This window comes from Chelonia mydas, chromosome 8, assembly GCF_015237465.2.
Source record: "Chelonia mydas isolate rCheMyd1 chromosome 8, rCheMyd1.pri.v2, whole genome shotgun sequence".
NCBI classification, from domain to species: Eukaryota; Metazoa; Chordata; order Testudines; family Cheloniidae; genus Chelonia; species Chelonia mydas.
This window is the reverse complement of record NC_057854.1, coordinates 14,819,850-14,836,655: the sequence shown is the minus strand read 5'-3', so window position 1 is coordinate 14,836,655 and position 16,806 is coordinate 14,819,850. Positions and strand designations below refer to the sequence as shown.

The 16,806-nt window shown below is 41.7% G+C and overlaps 1 protein-coding gene across 1 annotated transcript in view; it reads right to left on the bottom strand.

The window, feature by feature from the left end:
* The window catches only part of PDLIM4 (PDZ and LIM domain 4), a 96,244-nt gene that overhangs the window by 16,418 nt on the left and 63,020 nt on the right, over positions 1–16,806 (bottom strand). The window contains exon 4 of the mRNA XM_037907260.2: positions 3,108–3,286. Within this exon, the coding sequence (XP_037763188.1) occupies positions 3,108–3,286 (179 nt within the window). The remainder of the gene's footprint in view (positions 1–3,107; positions 3,287–16,806) is intronic.

The window sequence follows — 16,806 nt, the reverse complement described above, 5'->3', positions numbered from 1 at the left end:
TCTTCATCAAGTCAGCAGTGGCAGGACTGGATTGGTCACCACGGATGGAGATGCCATTATATACAGCAGAGGAACAAGATCCACAACTAATTAGGGAAGGGCGTACCACGTACTCCATGGGGTTTAAGGTTCTGAAAACTGCCCTGGGTGTTCTGTGTGTCACCAAACAAGTCTGCATTTGATTAAACATTTTCATCCATGCATTACATTCTACTTTATTTTCACAAAGATCCAATTAAACTCCCTTTCCTCCCGCAATGTTTTTCTGCCTATAGGGAAGCCTGTTCTAGGGAAACAATTATGCAAGCCATGAAGCAATCTATGCATAATTCTCTGAAGGCTGTGATGCCCATGAAATCTTGAGTCAGCGAGCTGAGCTGTTGCTGCTGAGAATCGTTGAGTGGACATGGGACTGCAAATTGTTGCAGCATCTACCACCGGTGACTTGAACCTGACTCTGCAGATTCTGTGCCAGTTGCTCCGGTGTCCTTTCTGCATGTCTGAAGTTCCCTAACTACCTTGTTATAGTGCTGTTATCCGTCAAGTCATGTGTTTTCAACTAGGGAGTAAACTTGTGTTTTATCAAATCCAGGCAAATCACATACTTGGAAAAGACTGAGTTCATGACCCAATTTTGAACCTATGAATGCATTCAAAATCAAGCACAAATGCACTCACTCATCACTTAGGCTAATCCCCCTGTTTTTAACCAAGGTATACAAAGCCAAATTCTGCTCTTAGTGATTCCTGTGCCATCTCAACAACTTCAGCATCATTAACATCAATGCGGCTGTACGAATGTAACAGAGGGCAGAATTTGGCTCATCACCCCCAGGTGTGAATTAGTACAGACACACAGTACTCCACAATCTGAAAAAGCTTCTTCACCACTGGGAATTAATATGGGCATTTTTCCTAGTTCAGAACTAATGTGTGACATAAATTACCAGCAGCCTCAAACAAAGATACTCCAGTACGCAAGCTGGGCTGCATCAAAGTTTCAGCTATTCAGCGGAGCTGTGTGTGGCTAGAAAAGTGTTTTCTTTTCTATAAGCACTAAATATACCTCAGCCTGCCAAACAGCTGCATTCACCTAGATTTATAGATGTACCAATTTATTGGACTTAGTTTTGTATGAAAACCATAATCCCAAAATCTGCTCCAAAGCTTCACTTGGAAGACTAGTCACTATAGAACAGCAATCATAGCTTCTACGGTGCAAAAACCTTTGATAAGTGTCTGGTGAACAAACGCTTCCTTAAAACAAGATACTGAAGTTTATGACAAACTCAGGACCATTAGCATCATCCCACATTGGGATCTCATCTGGTGATTGCTACCCTATCCAGTTCCATTAGCAGTAAAAGGATCTGAATCAAGTAGGGTCCAAATTCAGTAATGATATAAATGATGGGGTAAGTTATACAATGGGTGTCAGTCAGAAAAGGCTATGCCTGGCTGTAATTGATGAACTAGAGTAAAATGTACTAGTTTGGCATTAAGTAGACAGGCAAAACAAAAGTACAACTTCAGCCAACCTGATATCCACACCAGCCTGCCATCCTACAGGTAAACTGGGAATGGTGTGGGGATAGGCAGAGTGGGGGAGATCTTGCTTTTATTTCACAGCTTCCTGTTAATTGTTTGCCCTCCTACATACATCCCTTCTGTCCCCCCACTCAGTTACATGTTATTTGCTCATCTACTAAATGTTTAATTGGTGCAATTTATGCCATTTGTCCACCGACATTACAGCACGTGTAGATTACAATTTGTGTAATTGGCACCACTGAATTTGGCCCACAGACTCTCACAGGTGTTACCCTCATTTGCTCTAGGAAGCCTTTTGCTGAAACTGGCCCTGGTCCTTTCTGGTGAGCACAGAATAACATGCCGGCCTCCACCTCTGGAGAGACTGCAGAAATTAACAGAGGTGGTTACAAAAATCCATCTGAAATCCACATTTGAACTTGTTTTTGTTTTTTTTTAATTGAATATGTAACAAAAAAAACCCCAGCAGTTGCTGACAGAACCCCACTAAATAGCATGTTCTGATTTTATTTTTACAGATGCCTTTGAAAATATTTACCCTGGTTCATGTACAGAAGGGTTTTTTCGTCCAAGGAAAAACAGAGTAACTGGCTATACGGAGGAAACAATGAGAGTGACTCTGCACAGGGTGTTGTCAAATGTACAAAATAAACTTAAAAAACAGAGAAAATCATTTTTATTGCCAATATCTGTCAGTTATAGTTAGTTTAGGTGTTACTTGGAAGCATAATAGGTACACCATTTTCAGACAAAAATATGGTTTTTCCAAGTAGGAAACTTCCTTTTAAGGAAATGGCTAGTCAGAATGTTCAAACGTACAGACTATTGACCAGTTTTACTGAATACAGAGAAAGATGCAAGTACCAAGCCATCCTTGCTTATAGACCATCACTGGACTGGTTGTGTTGTAGCTCAGTTATGTGATGGAGCCAATCATTCGTACTTCCAAAATACTAATATGTTATGTCAACATAAGCTAAACTGCATGAAGAGAACTTTTGCTGTAGCAAAGCCGTTTAGTTGTGTTAGGCAGAATGGGGCTCTGGTCCATAATGGGACTCCTAGGCGCTATGATAATACAAACAATAATAAATATCTAGCTACCTTGGTATAACATGCTTATGTATTGTACTGAGTGCCATCAGGGGCACACAAACGTCAGCCGCACACGGCACAGACCTACATAAAATAAACAAACACTGACTTCTGCTCCCATATGGCATTTTGATTAGAAACTTGAACCTTCAGCTCCAAGAACCCGGGTTCCCCATGAATGTGGGATGGTTGCCATCTTTGCTGGAATATTCAAAATTAGACCAGGAACCTTCAGAGTTAAGAGCTCTGCAGCTTGCACTCAGAAGCCAGCGCACCCTACCTGTGCTGTACCAGACGTCTATCCTTCAGGGACAAGGCACGGAGGGGGGACCTGTTATGTAACCCTCTTCCCCCCACCCCCACCCAAAGCATAACACTTTTTATAAACTGCTATTTAAAAATGTCAAATTCCACCATTAACTGTTAGCAACATAATCACACGATCAGAGCTTTTCTCACACCTGTGTGGCGAAGCAATATGGAGCCCACTCATCTGTGCTGGCAAACCGGATTCTACATTGTTATTTGGATAGAGTCGCGTTGGATTATTGTACTGCAAGTTCAACATCTGTTTGTTGTCACTGGGGCTCCCTCCAGGAGCATAGGGCACTGGTCTTCGGCTCTGAGCGGGCCCATTATCCTAAAAGAGAGAAGAAACAGAAAACGGTAAGGTAAGTGGCTCCCAGTACTAAACAGCCACTCCAGCTATTCTTCACAGCCTATAATAGCATTCCACTTGTTGTGTGTAATAAGCAGAGGAAGAGAAAGAAATTCACCAGGAAAAAGGAAATTCACATTTGACCCATAATTAGATCGTGCTGAACTTGTGCAGCTTTCATTGGTCTGTAATTAAATAAGCTTGACTGGTTCTCAATATTCAGCTATTTCTTTATTTCCCTCATATGATCAATATTTATCTGTCCTGTGAAGGAAGAAAAAGGGGCATGATTCACATTTCAATTATACCATTTCATAGTACAGTTGTGCACTGTTCCAATTTACTCCTGAGTCACACTGGTGAAAGTAAGATCAGGATCAAACCCCTGGGCTATGTATTCAGGTTACACAGGAGCCCAAATAAAGGGCCGGATCCTGACACCCTTTCTCACCTTGAATAACACCTTACTCCACAAATAGTTTAATTCATTTCAATGGGACTGCTCTTGAAGTCAGGTGTTACTTGAAGTGACTAAGGGGATCAGAATTTATCTCAAGCTAATAACTTGGTATCTATATTTACATTTTTTGCTGGCTTTTTAGTGCCTGAGTGAAAATTAACATTTTGCAGGGCCAACCTGATGGAGGATCTGGTCTCTTTGTCGTATTTCCACCAAACAGGAACTGAAGCATTGTAAAAAGACTAGTTTTCATGTTATTTCAGCTATACGAAATATTAACAAAGGCTGTAAAAACCACTGACAAATATTCGATCCTGTGTACACCAGAAGGTACAAAACACATCAAAAGTAACATTTGCTGCTAGAGGTGCTCCGTACCAACAAAGCTGTACCCATGTTTTATCTCCTTTTTAATTTTCTGCTTGGTGAGCTATCACAAGAAAGAAGAACCACTAGACAGGTTATTTCATATCCATTTATTTCACATCCAATTATCAAAAGCCCCTGAAAACCAAAGGGCATACTCTTCCACTTGCCCTGTGCTTGTTAGTTCCATTTGTGCTAGTCAGGTTCATCTCTGTATTGATGGAAGAATAGACATTTACATGAGAGACATTTTAATTGTAATGTATTCTGGGCCGGATCCAGGAGCTATGCTGATCTATACCAGCTGAGGATCTGGCCTTCAGTTTTCAACATTCTCGTATATTTAAGGCTCGTGAAAAGCTAAGGAGAAAAACCACATTGTGACCAAGTAATGGAGTGCACAGTTTGGGGTCTATTACCAGGTTTACTTTTGACTGAAATCATCCAATAAATGCTAATTGGAAACAAAAGTTTATCATCACTAGCATACAGAATGAAATAATTTTATGTCCAAGTATAGTAAAAATGAATTGGTAAGAAAAATAAAAACAGACCCAGCCAGAGGCAAGGTTTGTAGCATCCAATCCTGAAATTCTTCCTCAGGAAAAAGAAAAGAAGTACTTGTGGCACCTTAGAGACCAACAAATTTATTAGAGCATAAAACTCTTAACAATATCAGTGGGACTTTTGCCTGAGTAAGGACTGCAAGATTGGGGATTTAGGGCCTGATCCTGCAACCACCTAAGCATGTAACTATGTATGTGAACAGTCCCATTGGACTCATTGAGACCATATGTATGCATGAAGTTACCCATGTGCTTATTAAGTAGTCGCAAAACTAGGACATTCTTTGTAATGCTGTTTCAGAGACATATGGGGGGGAATAATTGCTTCCAACATATTAGATCAAATTATCTGTTAAAAATAATTTCTCGGCTGGGAATAATATTTCAGTTTTTTCACTCGAATGATCCTTTAAAAAACAAAACAAAACAAAACCCATCAGGCCACAGTTCCCAATTCCCAGATTTACAGTGTTATTTTAAGAGAAATAAAGCAAATACTTTCTACCATGCCCCAGAGGGGAAAATGAAGGCCATAAATGTTTGAGGAAAAGCAATAGTGTAAATTGGCCAGATGGTAAATCGTTTTTAGTAAAAAGCCATCCGTTCTTCAGAAGCCAATCCTGTAAACGTCTATGTCAAATAGGTCTGAAATTGCATTTCACTCCAAGGAAATTGAATGCTACCCTTTCCTGAGTCAGATGAAGAATGAAGAAACCACAGAGCAACAGACATAGGCTAGTCTGGGTCATGGCTGAGGTTTGACACTTCTGTTTTATATGGATGAGCCACTCAGAACTATTGGCCAAACTCTCCCCTGACAGATGCATGTGCGGCTCCCAGAGAAGCCAACATAAATACAACATGTGTGTCCATGGGGAGAATTTGGATTTAAATTATTTGGGCTGCATGTTTCCCTCTATTATGGAGTAGAGTATATCTGCTTTGGAGAAGAGTGCATGTTATCTGAGAGCATTATGCCAATGACCCTGTGCATGCTCTCACTCTATCCCCACCCCATTGTAGGTACCTAGTGAGCAGTTAGCACTAACTCATCTAACTTCAAGGGTTCTCAAGAGTAAATCTGCCTGAGGGTTAATTCTTGTTCAAGTAACATTATCTTCTCCCAATTGCCTTAACCCTTCTCCCTTGGGTGCAGGCACAAAGGGAGAGGCCCTTCGGTGGCACAAGCAACCACAGAGAGAAGCTGGAGAAGGATCCTCATTACCTTTTGTGCAGGTTTGGGATTCCTCTCCTTCTTGGTTGGACGATGCAAAGGAAAAACTTTACTGGCTTGACCCCACGGGGTTTCTAGCATTTGTTTCCCTCCCCTCATCTTGTCCTTTTTTCCATACAAGGGATGATTGGGGCCTTTACCATTAAGGTAACATGGGATCGTAGTCCATTTCTGGAATAAAATGCACTTTAATGTGGGCCTTGAAAGCAAGATCTCCTGGGGCTCCTTTAATCTGAGGCAGTTTGTAAACTGTCAGGCATTCATTTCTGTTGAACAAAACGATGTGTAAATCAACAGCAAATGTGTCTTAAAAAGCTAAAAAATGTTGCTTCGACACTCTCCAAAGTGCATAGAAATTCAGTGTTGGACACAGATTTATTCAATCTTGTGGGGGCCTTCCCAACTACTCCCGGTTAAGCAGTGCAGTCTGGAATGGTATCAGTTTGGTGACTAGAACAAATGGTTGTGAGGCCATTTGACAAGCAATGATGTCCCTTGCTGTGGTTTTGTGGTCAGCTGAAGAGGGTCACTCTAAGTGGGGAGGTGCAGGTCTTTATTGGCTCCATTCTGTTTCCTAACAGTCCTAGCCTGCACCTCCATGGCACTATTTCGGCTCAGGTTAAAATGAAGCAGGTCTGTTCCAGACAGGATTCCAGCACAGACCCCATGCTTGGTACCTCAGAAAGAAACCAACTGGTTTTACTTTAAGAACAATCATACCAATTTTTTGAGCTTCTTGAAACCAAGGACAAACACATTGGCTAAAGGCCCAATCCCGCCCTGACTGAAATCTGTCGTGGCAGGTTTGGACAAGTCGCAGAGTGAAGGGGCGATACCATTTCCCTAGTAAGCAAATGGCTAACTGGAGACCTGCGCACTCTTTTTCCTCCAAAGAGCTCAGGGCCGGATTCCCAAGCGTTCAGCACCCACAAATGGGGCCAGACTTCCAGAAGAGTTTGGCACCCTACAGGTCCCATCGTGGCATTTGCAGCCAGATTTGCAGAACAGCAGAGTACCAATGTGCTGAGCTCTTGAATAGCTGGCCACTTATTCCGTTGCCAGCATAGGAACTGACCCCTTTGGAAAACCTGTCCTGAGGGGTTCAGGAGAGAGGCTATAAGAGGCAGGGCTGTGTGCCCAGGTGCTGAGGTTTGGCTGGATCCCATGCTGAGAAGGATTTTTGTTTTTCTCCAGATGCCTTTGCTTTGTTTGCATTCCTAGTCATAAAGATTTGCTCCTTTGGAAAAACCCTTGCAGATGGCTGTTATCTCATTTCCTGCTGACTCACCCTGGTAGCTCATGGGGCCCTTCTACTGTAATGCTCTCTCCAGATTCCCGTCTTCTCAAAGGGGATTGAACTTCTTGATTGCATATTCACTACAGAGCTGAGTCCAACCTCTTTGTTTTCAGCCTGCTATGTCACTTCCCTGCAGTCACAAACAGTGAGCCTTTTGTACCACATGTAGCTCTGGTGATGTGAGGGCTGGGATTCATTTAATTTTAGTCACTACTAATTAATCTGTAGTCATTATAACCATACACCATATGAATTTTTCATAATCACCTGCTCTCTCTGCTGTTTTCAAGGCTCTGCCATCAATTGACTTTAACTCATAGCACAATGGTTATTTCCCAGATGCTTGGCCAGTTTCCTAGAATTTCACTTGTGGGCAACTGCGAAGTGTTGTGCCAGGGTGGAGTGAAGGAATTACTGGCTACTGGGAGGTGCAGAAGACTAGTATTGTTGGAAACAGCCACATTTTATACTCCCTTTCCAGTGACAAGGTACGTGAGTATTATTATTATTTTTTTTTTGACCAACTTCTGATGGTTATGAGAGAGACGCTTTCAAGCCACATCTTGTTTCTCTTATATTCTGGGACGGACACAGCTACAACTACACTGCATACTCCCTTTCTACTCGGGATCACTCTCCTGCCCCAGTACATGCTCCCACTGTGACCTACTTCCCTTTATTGCCAGTGCTCAAACCCTTCCTCAGAGCCTGGGAGCTGACCTGATGGTATCTCCAGACCTTGAAAATCAAAGGACCAATTCCAAGTCCTACTGGAAGATTCCAACTGGCTTAAATAGGATTGGGTCAAAATGCACAAGAGTAGTTGCAGTCTTTGATGGCTTTATTTTCTTGGACGATGCTGCGGATTCAGGCTGTGGCTTGAGAGGAAAAACATGGAGAATATTCAGTCTTCTGGGAGCTCACTTGTCTTGGTTGTACTCCTTCAGTTGCCTGGATTGGTTTCAGACTCCTTTCTTAGTACCTGTCTCAGAGTTTTCAATGAAGGTCATGTAAGATTTTACATAGTACAAAACATTCATGCCTTAGCCCTTAGAAACCTAGATCCAGATGGATTTCTTTCCTGCTCTCAACGTTTAAGATTATAAAAAAAGTACCCAGTTTGGTGACTAATTTTCTTTACTCTGCCAGCTGTTTTCAGTTCTATAGAACTTATCCTAGTTAGAGGAGTTTTAAAAAAAAATCTGTATGGAGTTTCGCTCCTAAGAACTAGTTATACCAAAGGGAATTATTTTGGTCTTCATGAGAGAAGCATTAAAATCTATTTTCTCATGCTAGCCTTCCAAGATCAATTATAAACCACAACAAAATCTAATGGAATTTGTAGCTGGCTTTTGGGACTCAATGGAAACTGGCTTGTGGGGATTCTCTCGCATGATTTGTGTTTGAGTCACAAATTAATTTAACATGAGTAGCTGAGGTGAGATCTCAACATCGGTTGGTCTGATTTTGTCATAAACAAGAAGATACTTAGAGAATCCTGGCAAGTTGTTGGTTTGCATCAGTTCAGAACAAGAGGACTGTTCACATCATGTCCAAAGTGCAGAAGGCACACTTCTACAGAAGGTTTTTATGGCTGAGGCCAAAGGAAGCAGAGCACAGGGCCAACCACAAATGAAACTGGAAGTTGCAATTTTGAGGGATTTAAGAAGCCTAAACCTTCCCATATGGATTCTTGCCAAAAGGAGGAGAGTTGCAAGGGGCTGTTCAAGATGGAAGTCCATTTTAGGCACCACCACAGCTACATCACAGCTATGTGGATCTGCTGCTGCTGAGGTGAGATCGGGAATTGAGACTTTCAGAGCAGGGACAGTGTTATTAGAGGCCCTAGCACAATGGGGACCTGATCCTTTGGGTACTACTGCAGTACAAAATTACAATAATGTGATCTATTGCTGTCTGAATGCATTAATTGGTGCTGTGCTAGCTGGATGGTAGTCTCTCCACTGGCCAGCTCTGGGCCAGGCTTTCTACTTCTCCTATTATATGGATGGAGATCTCTAACTCCCTTCCTGACCCAAGGTGGGGGAGAATACATAGAGGAAAGATGACGGAGTAAAGGAGGAGGAGAGCTTGGGGCCATGGTGAGGAAAGGGTATTTGGGGGGGAACACATCTGTTAGGAACTGGGACATGGACAGCCTTGCCTAGCAGTTGGAGCAGGAGTCAGGCCTACAGGCAGAGTAGGCATCCGGAGAGGAAAACTGAAGTAAGGGTCAGAACCAGAGTCAGAGGCCAGATGCCAGAATCAGTGATCAAGCCAGAGTCTGATATCAGCTGGTCTTAAGAGCAGGTCTGCTGATGCCCTCTGCTAATCGGGTGGCTTAGTCAATCTGGCCATGCAACTGGGGTCCAGCTGCACTCTTTGGACTGCTGGGGGCTTAAGGTAGCTAGTAGGTAAGCAGGCTAGCTGCGAGCTCTTACTCCTGACAGCATTCTTCATAACATCAGTGGGTCCCAGATTCCCAAAATTGGCTTGATCAGCTACATTCACGTTTTGTGTTCTATCTATGTGAACACCTGTCACTGTTTTTCTCAGTGTATTTCCTAGGAACATTTAGTTCAACATCATGTTTTCCTCTTAAATATATATATCACCCATTTATTAATTACATCCCTCACCACTGCCTATACATTAACAGCTACTGATATGTATGGCCTTATGGATGCAGTCCATACATCCTGATGAACTACTTCCAGAAATAGGAAAATGCAACACAATATGGCTCTGAGTGTTTCTTTTGGCATGGCATAGAGGAAGTGAAAGGAAATTATATATATACATTTATGGTGATAGTAGCACTGGCAGCAATCCATGATTACATGCATTAAGTGCATACTCTGATGAGGTACATTAAATTGGCTATTGTACTGGGAGCTACTGGATTTTTCCCCAGTAAATCCTCATTCACTAAAAGCCACATTCTGTCAGTCTTGCATGCACTGAGTAGTGCCTCACTCCACAAAGAATCTTAAGCAATGGCACTAAAGAATATACTTATCACAGTAAGAGAAGGGCGAAACTCAGGTGTGCTGTCTATCAATAACCTGTGCCCTTTATTGTTACCAAACATCTCAGAACAGAAAGTACCAAGTGAACTGTTTTCTGAAGAAAACAATCAAGTTCACGAGATTTACATTAGGAAATCTGGAAAAGAAATGGGGCCCCACACCCTACAATCAGATTTATTTGCTGAGTTCAGGTTTTCTTGAAACACGAACGCTTCTCAAATTTAACTCTTTATATGAAAACCTTTTATATTTTGTAACAGTTTTCAGGACTGAGGTAGAACATGTTTATACCAGTGATCCTTTGTGCCATAGGCTCTTACAGGTGTACACTGCTGGCTTTAAGGTGGCAACAGAAAAACAGATACTTGTTTATCTCAAGTAGCTAGTTCAAACAAACCAGTGTAACTAAATGCAAGGACAAGGAAAAAGCTGCTGGCTCCGGAATGCTGGTTACAGAGTCCAGCACACATGAAAGGTTTTTGTTTGGGAGGATAATTAGCTATTTATAGTTAAACAAGTTCACTCCTGACCTTTCTTTATAAAGGATGGAACAGAATCTGGTTTTGCAAGGCTTCTTTCATATGCAGCATGTCCCATGGAACCCCAAAAAGCAATAAGATGCAGCAGGAAAATAGCCAAAAAGCCACCAGTACTGGACATCAAAGAGACCAAGTATTCCATACAACTATCTTTCTCTTGTCCTACAATGCACTAACGCTCTTTGTACTGATGTTAAAACACAAACTACTTTATTCTGCATCCATTTAAAAACTCTTAATACAAATATGTAAGTTTCTACATTGCTCTAATCACAATGGTATCTGCAATATATACAAGGGAAACAATAGAGACGTTCAAGCTGGTATTTGGAACAAAGAGTACATTGACATGTTATTAAAATTTAATTGAAAGGACACAACCTTTCTTTATCAACATGTTTAGAAAAATAAAGCACAAAGCCTACTGAAAAGCCGTCATGACATCATCATCTTAAATAGTCTGTTCTGACAGATCATCAAAGGGGGAAAAAAACCCAGACTCTGGCTCGGCTGTCCAACAGCTAATGCCATTGACACACAGCATTTCTTGGCCAGGCTGTCTGACAGCCCGAATACTTTAACACATAGTGCCTCTCTAAACAATCCAACAATTTTCTTAAAATGGAAATTTTGCAATTGAAGTAAAGTGATATTCTCAGCATTGGGGATTTCCTCATTTTTGAAAAAGGGAAAATTTCCTGCAGTTGAAAGATGACAAGTTGTTTGCATTTGTAAAACTATCCCCTGCTCTGCGTTTGATCTGAACAAAGAGTCAGCAATGAGTGCTTCAAATAGTGAGATCCACCTTCACGGGAGGCTCTTTCTATACTTCTTTCCATTCCTGGAAAGTCACTTTAGAATCCTGTCCAACTCACTAGTGTATCTTTTTTCCCCCACTAGCTCAGTGCAGTTCTTTTAGCTACAGTTTCTCACCTATTACTCCATTCATGCCAAGACGCAGCCAGTGAAGTTCCAAGGATCAAATGTTTTTGACAATGCCTGGTCTCCTCCAGTCTCAGAGACACACAGGAGAGGATAAAAAGAAGTAGGATGGAGGTTTCAATAGAAATACAGAATTATACACCACTATGCCAGCTTTACTATAACTAATGGTTTGTCTACAAAGCAAGCTAGTGCCTGGCAAGCTAGACTACAGCACACCACACCTTGCTGCACAGTAACTTGCCTTGTGTGGACCCTGCTACAGTGATCCTGAAGTGAAGATTAACGTACTGCTCCTCTGGAAGTTTCTCTGCACTGTAGCAGGGTCCACACAGCAAGCTAGTGCTTGGCTAGCCAGTGCGCTGTAGATTCACATCCTGGCTTAAAACGCATTGCAGTGTAGCAGGGTCCACATGGGGTGTTACTGCACAGCAAGCTGGTGCACTGTAGATTCACAGCCTGGCCTGCCACGCACTAACCTGCCATGTAGACAAGCCCTTGGGCCACTATATCAGTAAACGATATCAGTAAAAGTGCAACAACCCCCTAGTGTAGACACAGTTACATCAGTAAAACTGTGCTTATACTGGTGTAGCTATTAATGTACAGGAAGGGAAATATGCTATCCTGGTAGAAGCATGAGTTATACAGGTATAACTGCGTTCACAATAACGGTGGGACTGGTAAAACTATGAGGGGCAGTGGGAGAGACACACTTCTAACCAACATAGTTTCACTGGTACAAAAAATCCCTCTGAGTGTAGACCAGGCCTAAACTGAGTTTCATCATCACAGAAATTTGATCCCCATACTCATCAATATGGTGCTATGATTTTGCATTTAGGTTTGTTGCCCTCGCACAAATGCTTTTCTCCATTATTAATTCACTAAGGGCCAGACTCTAAACAACCTATTCATCTTGAGTCGTAACTTGATACATGAAGTAGTCCCATTCAAATCAATAGTAGTACTCAATGGTCCAGATCCACAGCTGGTGGAAATTAGTGTAGCTCCATTAACAGCTGAGGATCTGGCCCAATGTGAGTAAGGGTGGCACAATGTGGTTTTAATTATTTTGTCCCCTCGGTGTATATTAAGGAAGGGTTATGTGTCCAATATTTTTAAAAAATATATAGTCCATCTATATTAGACCAGTGTTATGGGTGGCAGTATGAAACCCTATGGTACTGTATGTCAGGGGAGAGGCATCAGGAATGTGCAGTTTAACAATCCTCAACTTTTTAAAATGAGTTTGTAAAACAAGCCTCGGAAGCTGAGCATATCTATCCAGCTAAACATTTCTAATATAAATGTTCCCCTAACAGGGAAAATATGCCATCAGCCAGGAATTTTGGAAAGAATTAGAAAATTAGTCTCTCTCTCACTATGGAAGACAACGTTTATCATATTTTGTAAATGCCTTTTTATACAGTCAACAGAAAACATAAAACACATCCTTTTTTCAAAATGTGACAAGGAGCGCATGAGATTTAGACTGCCTGCTTAATGGGAATAATGGTGGGACTGAAAATTTCACAAGATCTTCCAGCAAGGATTTGCATCTAAGCCCTTTTCTTGGCAAGTGGAGGCGCTGCGTCCTCACTCCTAAGATGCTGGTGGCATCAAGAGCTCATTTATTCTCTGTTTTAGATATTGTCAATCTTCCAGAGCTAACTGCTCTATGTCCTCCTCACTCAGAGGAAGATATTCTGTGCGAGGCACATGGTTTCTGAAAGTTTGGGAACTTTAGCTCTCTCATTCTGAATTTTGATACCTAGCTTGGCAAGATACATACACTCTTATTTGGCATACTGCCTTCTGCATGCTTCCCAGCTTTGCTGCCTCAAATTCTGTTGATCTCAGATTTATTAGGATTTTATTATTTTATTCTCTTTGTAAGGAATTCTGCAAAATGCTATTATTTGTCTTTCTGTCTTTGTTCAGCTAGAGAATTTCAATAGTGGGCAGGATTCCCTATTATAAGGCAGAATTTTTAGAGACAGTTGTATATTTAACTCTTAAACTTAAAGGTCTGTTCCAACTCCAAAGTTCATTTACTTCACTGGGTTTTGGCTCAGGCTCATAAAGGTTGGAAGTACGAACATTAGAAAACTACTAATCCCTTGTTATTCAAACACTCACACCTTGTGAGATAGGTAAGTGTTATTAACCCCATTTTACACGTGAGTTAACTGAAGCAGAGAGGTTAAGGCCAAAGATTTCCAACTCGTGTGCCTAAAGGTTGTACCTAAATAAGTGGTGATTTTGAAAAATTCTGAGCAGCTGCAACTTTCAAGAACCAACCAAAGGCACCCAAGTATGAAAATGCTGGTTTAAGTGAATTCCACATGGCCACAGAGGTTTAGAACCGACAGCTCTGGGTTTAGAACCCAGCAACTCCTTAATCCTGTGCTCAGGGAACACATGGCAGTCAGGTACCTAATTCCCATTGTGTTAGGCCCCCAACTGCCTTTAGTGCATTTGAAAATCTACCTACAAGGTTTATTTTTCTAAATCACAGGGCCCAGCTTCTTCGGTCAGTTCTACACATGCAATGCAGCTGGCATAAATTGAGCTGCCTGTGTGGAAGAGGGCACACAGGTTGAGACTCAGTGATGTACCTCAGATCTGCTGTGGTCAAAAACACACTACCATTTTGCAGTGCTCAGTTAATTACCTTGGGCACTTAAGGCTTAAGCTAGATGTTTACTGGAATAAAGATATGAGGCTTGATAGGTGTAAAACATTAGTTGAAAAATGTCATTTGGTGTTAGAGTAACTTTACAAAGGTATCCCTTGGGGAAATGTTTTTGCGTTTGTAGCTGGCGGGAGCAGCCCTTCACTAGCAGGTCTCTCCTCTGGCCTTTTATATCTGGGTTCACATGTATTCCACAAAAAGATGACAAGAGTTTCTCAAACCCAGGCTCTGCAATATATGGCTAAACGATGTGTCCTTGGCATGGGCTACTCAAATGACTACGGTAGATAGAAGAAGAGGGCAAAAGAAAGAAAGAAAACCAGAGTGGAGTCTAATATTTATTTGTTCTAAAAAATGCTCACCAATGTCTGTGGGTAAATCATAGAACTGGAAGGGACCTCGAGAGGTCTAGTCCAGTCCCCTGCACTCATGGAAGGACTAATTATCTAGACCATTCCTGACAGGTGTTTGTCTAACCTGCTCTTTAAAATCTCCAATGAGGGAGATTCCACAGCCTCCCTAGGCAATTTATTCCAGTGCTTAACCACCCTGACAGTTAGGAAGTTTTTCCTAATGTCCAACTTAAACTGCCCTTGCTGCAATTTAAGCCCATTGATTCTTGTCCTACCCTCAGAGGTTAAGAAAAACAATTTTTCTTCCTCCTCCTTGTAACAACCTTTTACATACTTGAAAACTGTTATGTCCCCTCTCAGTCTTCTCTTTTCCAGACTAAACAAACCCAATTTTTTCAATTTTCCCTCATAGGTCATGTTTTCTAGATCTTTAATCATTTTTGTCGATCTTCTTTGGACTCATTCCAGTTTGTCCACATCCTTCCTGAAATGTGGCGCCCAGAACTGGACACAATACTCCAACTGAGGCCTAATCAGAGCGGAAGAATGTCACATGTACCATCTGTAAAAGGAGACATTTTTAAACAAAGGCACAAGCTGAATCCTGTCTCATATTCTTGCTTAATTTATGGAGGATAGCTACAGCAATCAGCTCAAATTTAAAAAAAAAATTAAGTTTGCTTCAGAATCTGTACTAATTCTGGTCCCATCCAACACATTTTTGTGAGGAGCCAAAGCACTTTAGCTTTAGAGAAAATGAAATATACAAAGGTTACAAGTACTAAGCTGCTAAAATTATCCCAGAGACCTTGCATTAACACTGTAGTTTAGGGTTTATCATTCCCTCTGAACTAATCACAACAACAGAAAAGCCATTAAACCCTTGTAATACAGCATTATGTTTTCGAGTGATTTGGTTTATGTATAACTGCAAAGCAGTTAATTGTAGCCACATACACTTGTTCTAAGGCATAGAGTAACTTTGCCCCATACGCTATAGAGAAAAGCAAAATGAATCAATTGAAATAAAAACAATCCTGGAGATCGTGTATGGGAGCTGGTCTCCCCTAGCGAGAGTGCCTGAGTGCTTATCTAATTCAGAGTGGCTGCTAACTGCCCCCTGGGGCGAAGCTGCAGCCTGAGATCCCTGCAATGTAGGGGGAGTTCTGGCTACCCCACTACCCCAGTAGCAGATTGTTCACAGATGAATGATGGTATTGGAGCCTTCAGGCCAACTCGAGACCAGCAGAGTATCCTCCTTGTACCGGAGTGATCCTCGCAAGGCTAGCTACGCCATCTTTAGGGCCAGTCTATGCCAGCAGCCTGGCACAATTCAGCTGCACTGCATCAGGGAATCTGGCTGAATTGTTTTAAATTTAGCAGGAAGGATTTAGGGCAAACAAGACAGAAATTCCAGAGAGGGTTGGACAGTATTTTGAGATCCAAATTGATTGTGCCTGTCATCCAACAATGAAAATATTTATAGACAGGATAGCTATAGGTTCAAGTTTCTCTTATAGGATATTGCACAGCTCGCTACCTTTGGCTCTGAAACTGGGGAACCAGCAGAACAAGACAGACATGGCCAAAATGATTTTAAAATATAAGGTGTACTCTCTTCATATGCCAGGCCTCTATCCTGCTCCAGAGGATAAACTCAAACCCTGAAGGCCTCATTCTGACTTGGTACTTGTTTTACAGTGGTGTTACTTCACTGACTTCTGTTTTATGTGGTGAGATCAGAATCAGGCCCTAGAACTTTATTAAAAAGAATTCATTTTCACATCCTTCCAAACCTAAAACTAAACTTTGTCGCAGGGTCCTTTTATGGGCAATTCTGTGAGCAGCTCACATGGACAGCTAAAAAGGAGGCAGGGACGTTGTTAGATAATAATTTCCCCTCCCCACACCACACACCCCTTCGTATTTGTTAGTTTAATGCTCATAAAAGATGCTGGTTTGGAGACTGAAGTCCATTATTTGTCAACAGAGATGGGACAGCCTGGGTAGTGTTGGTA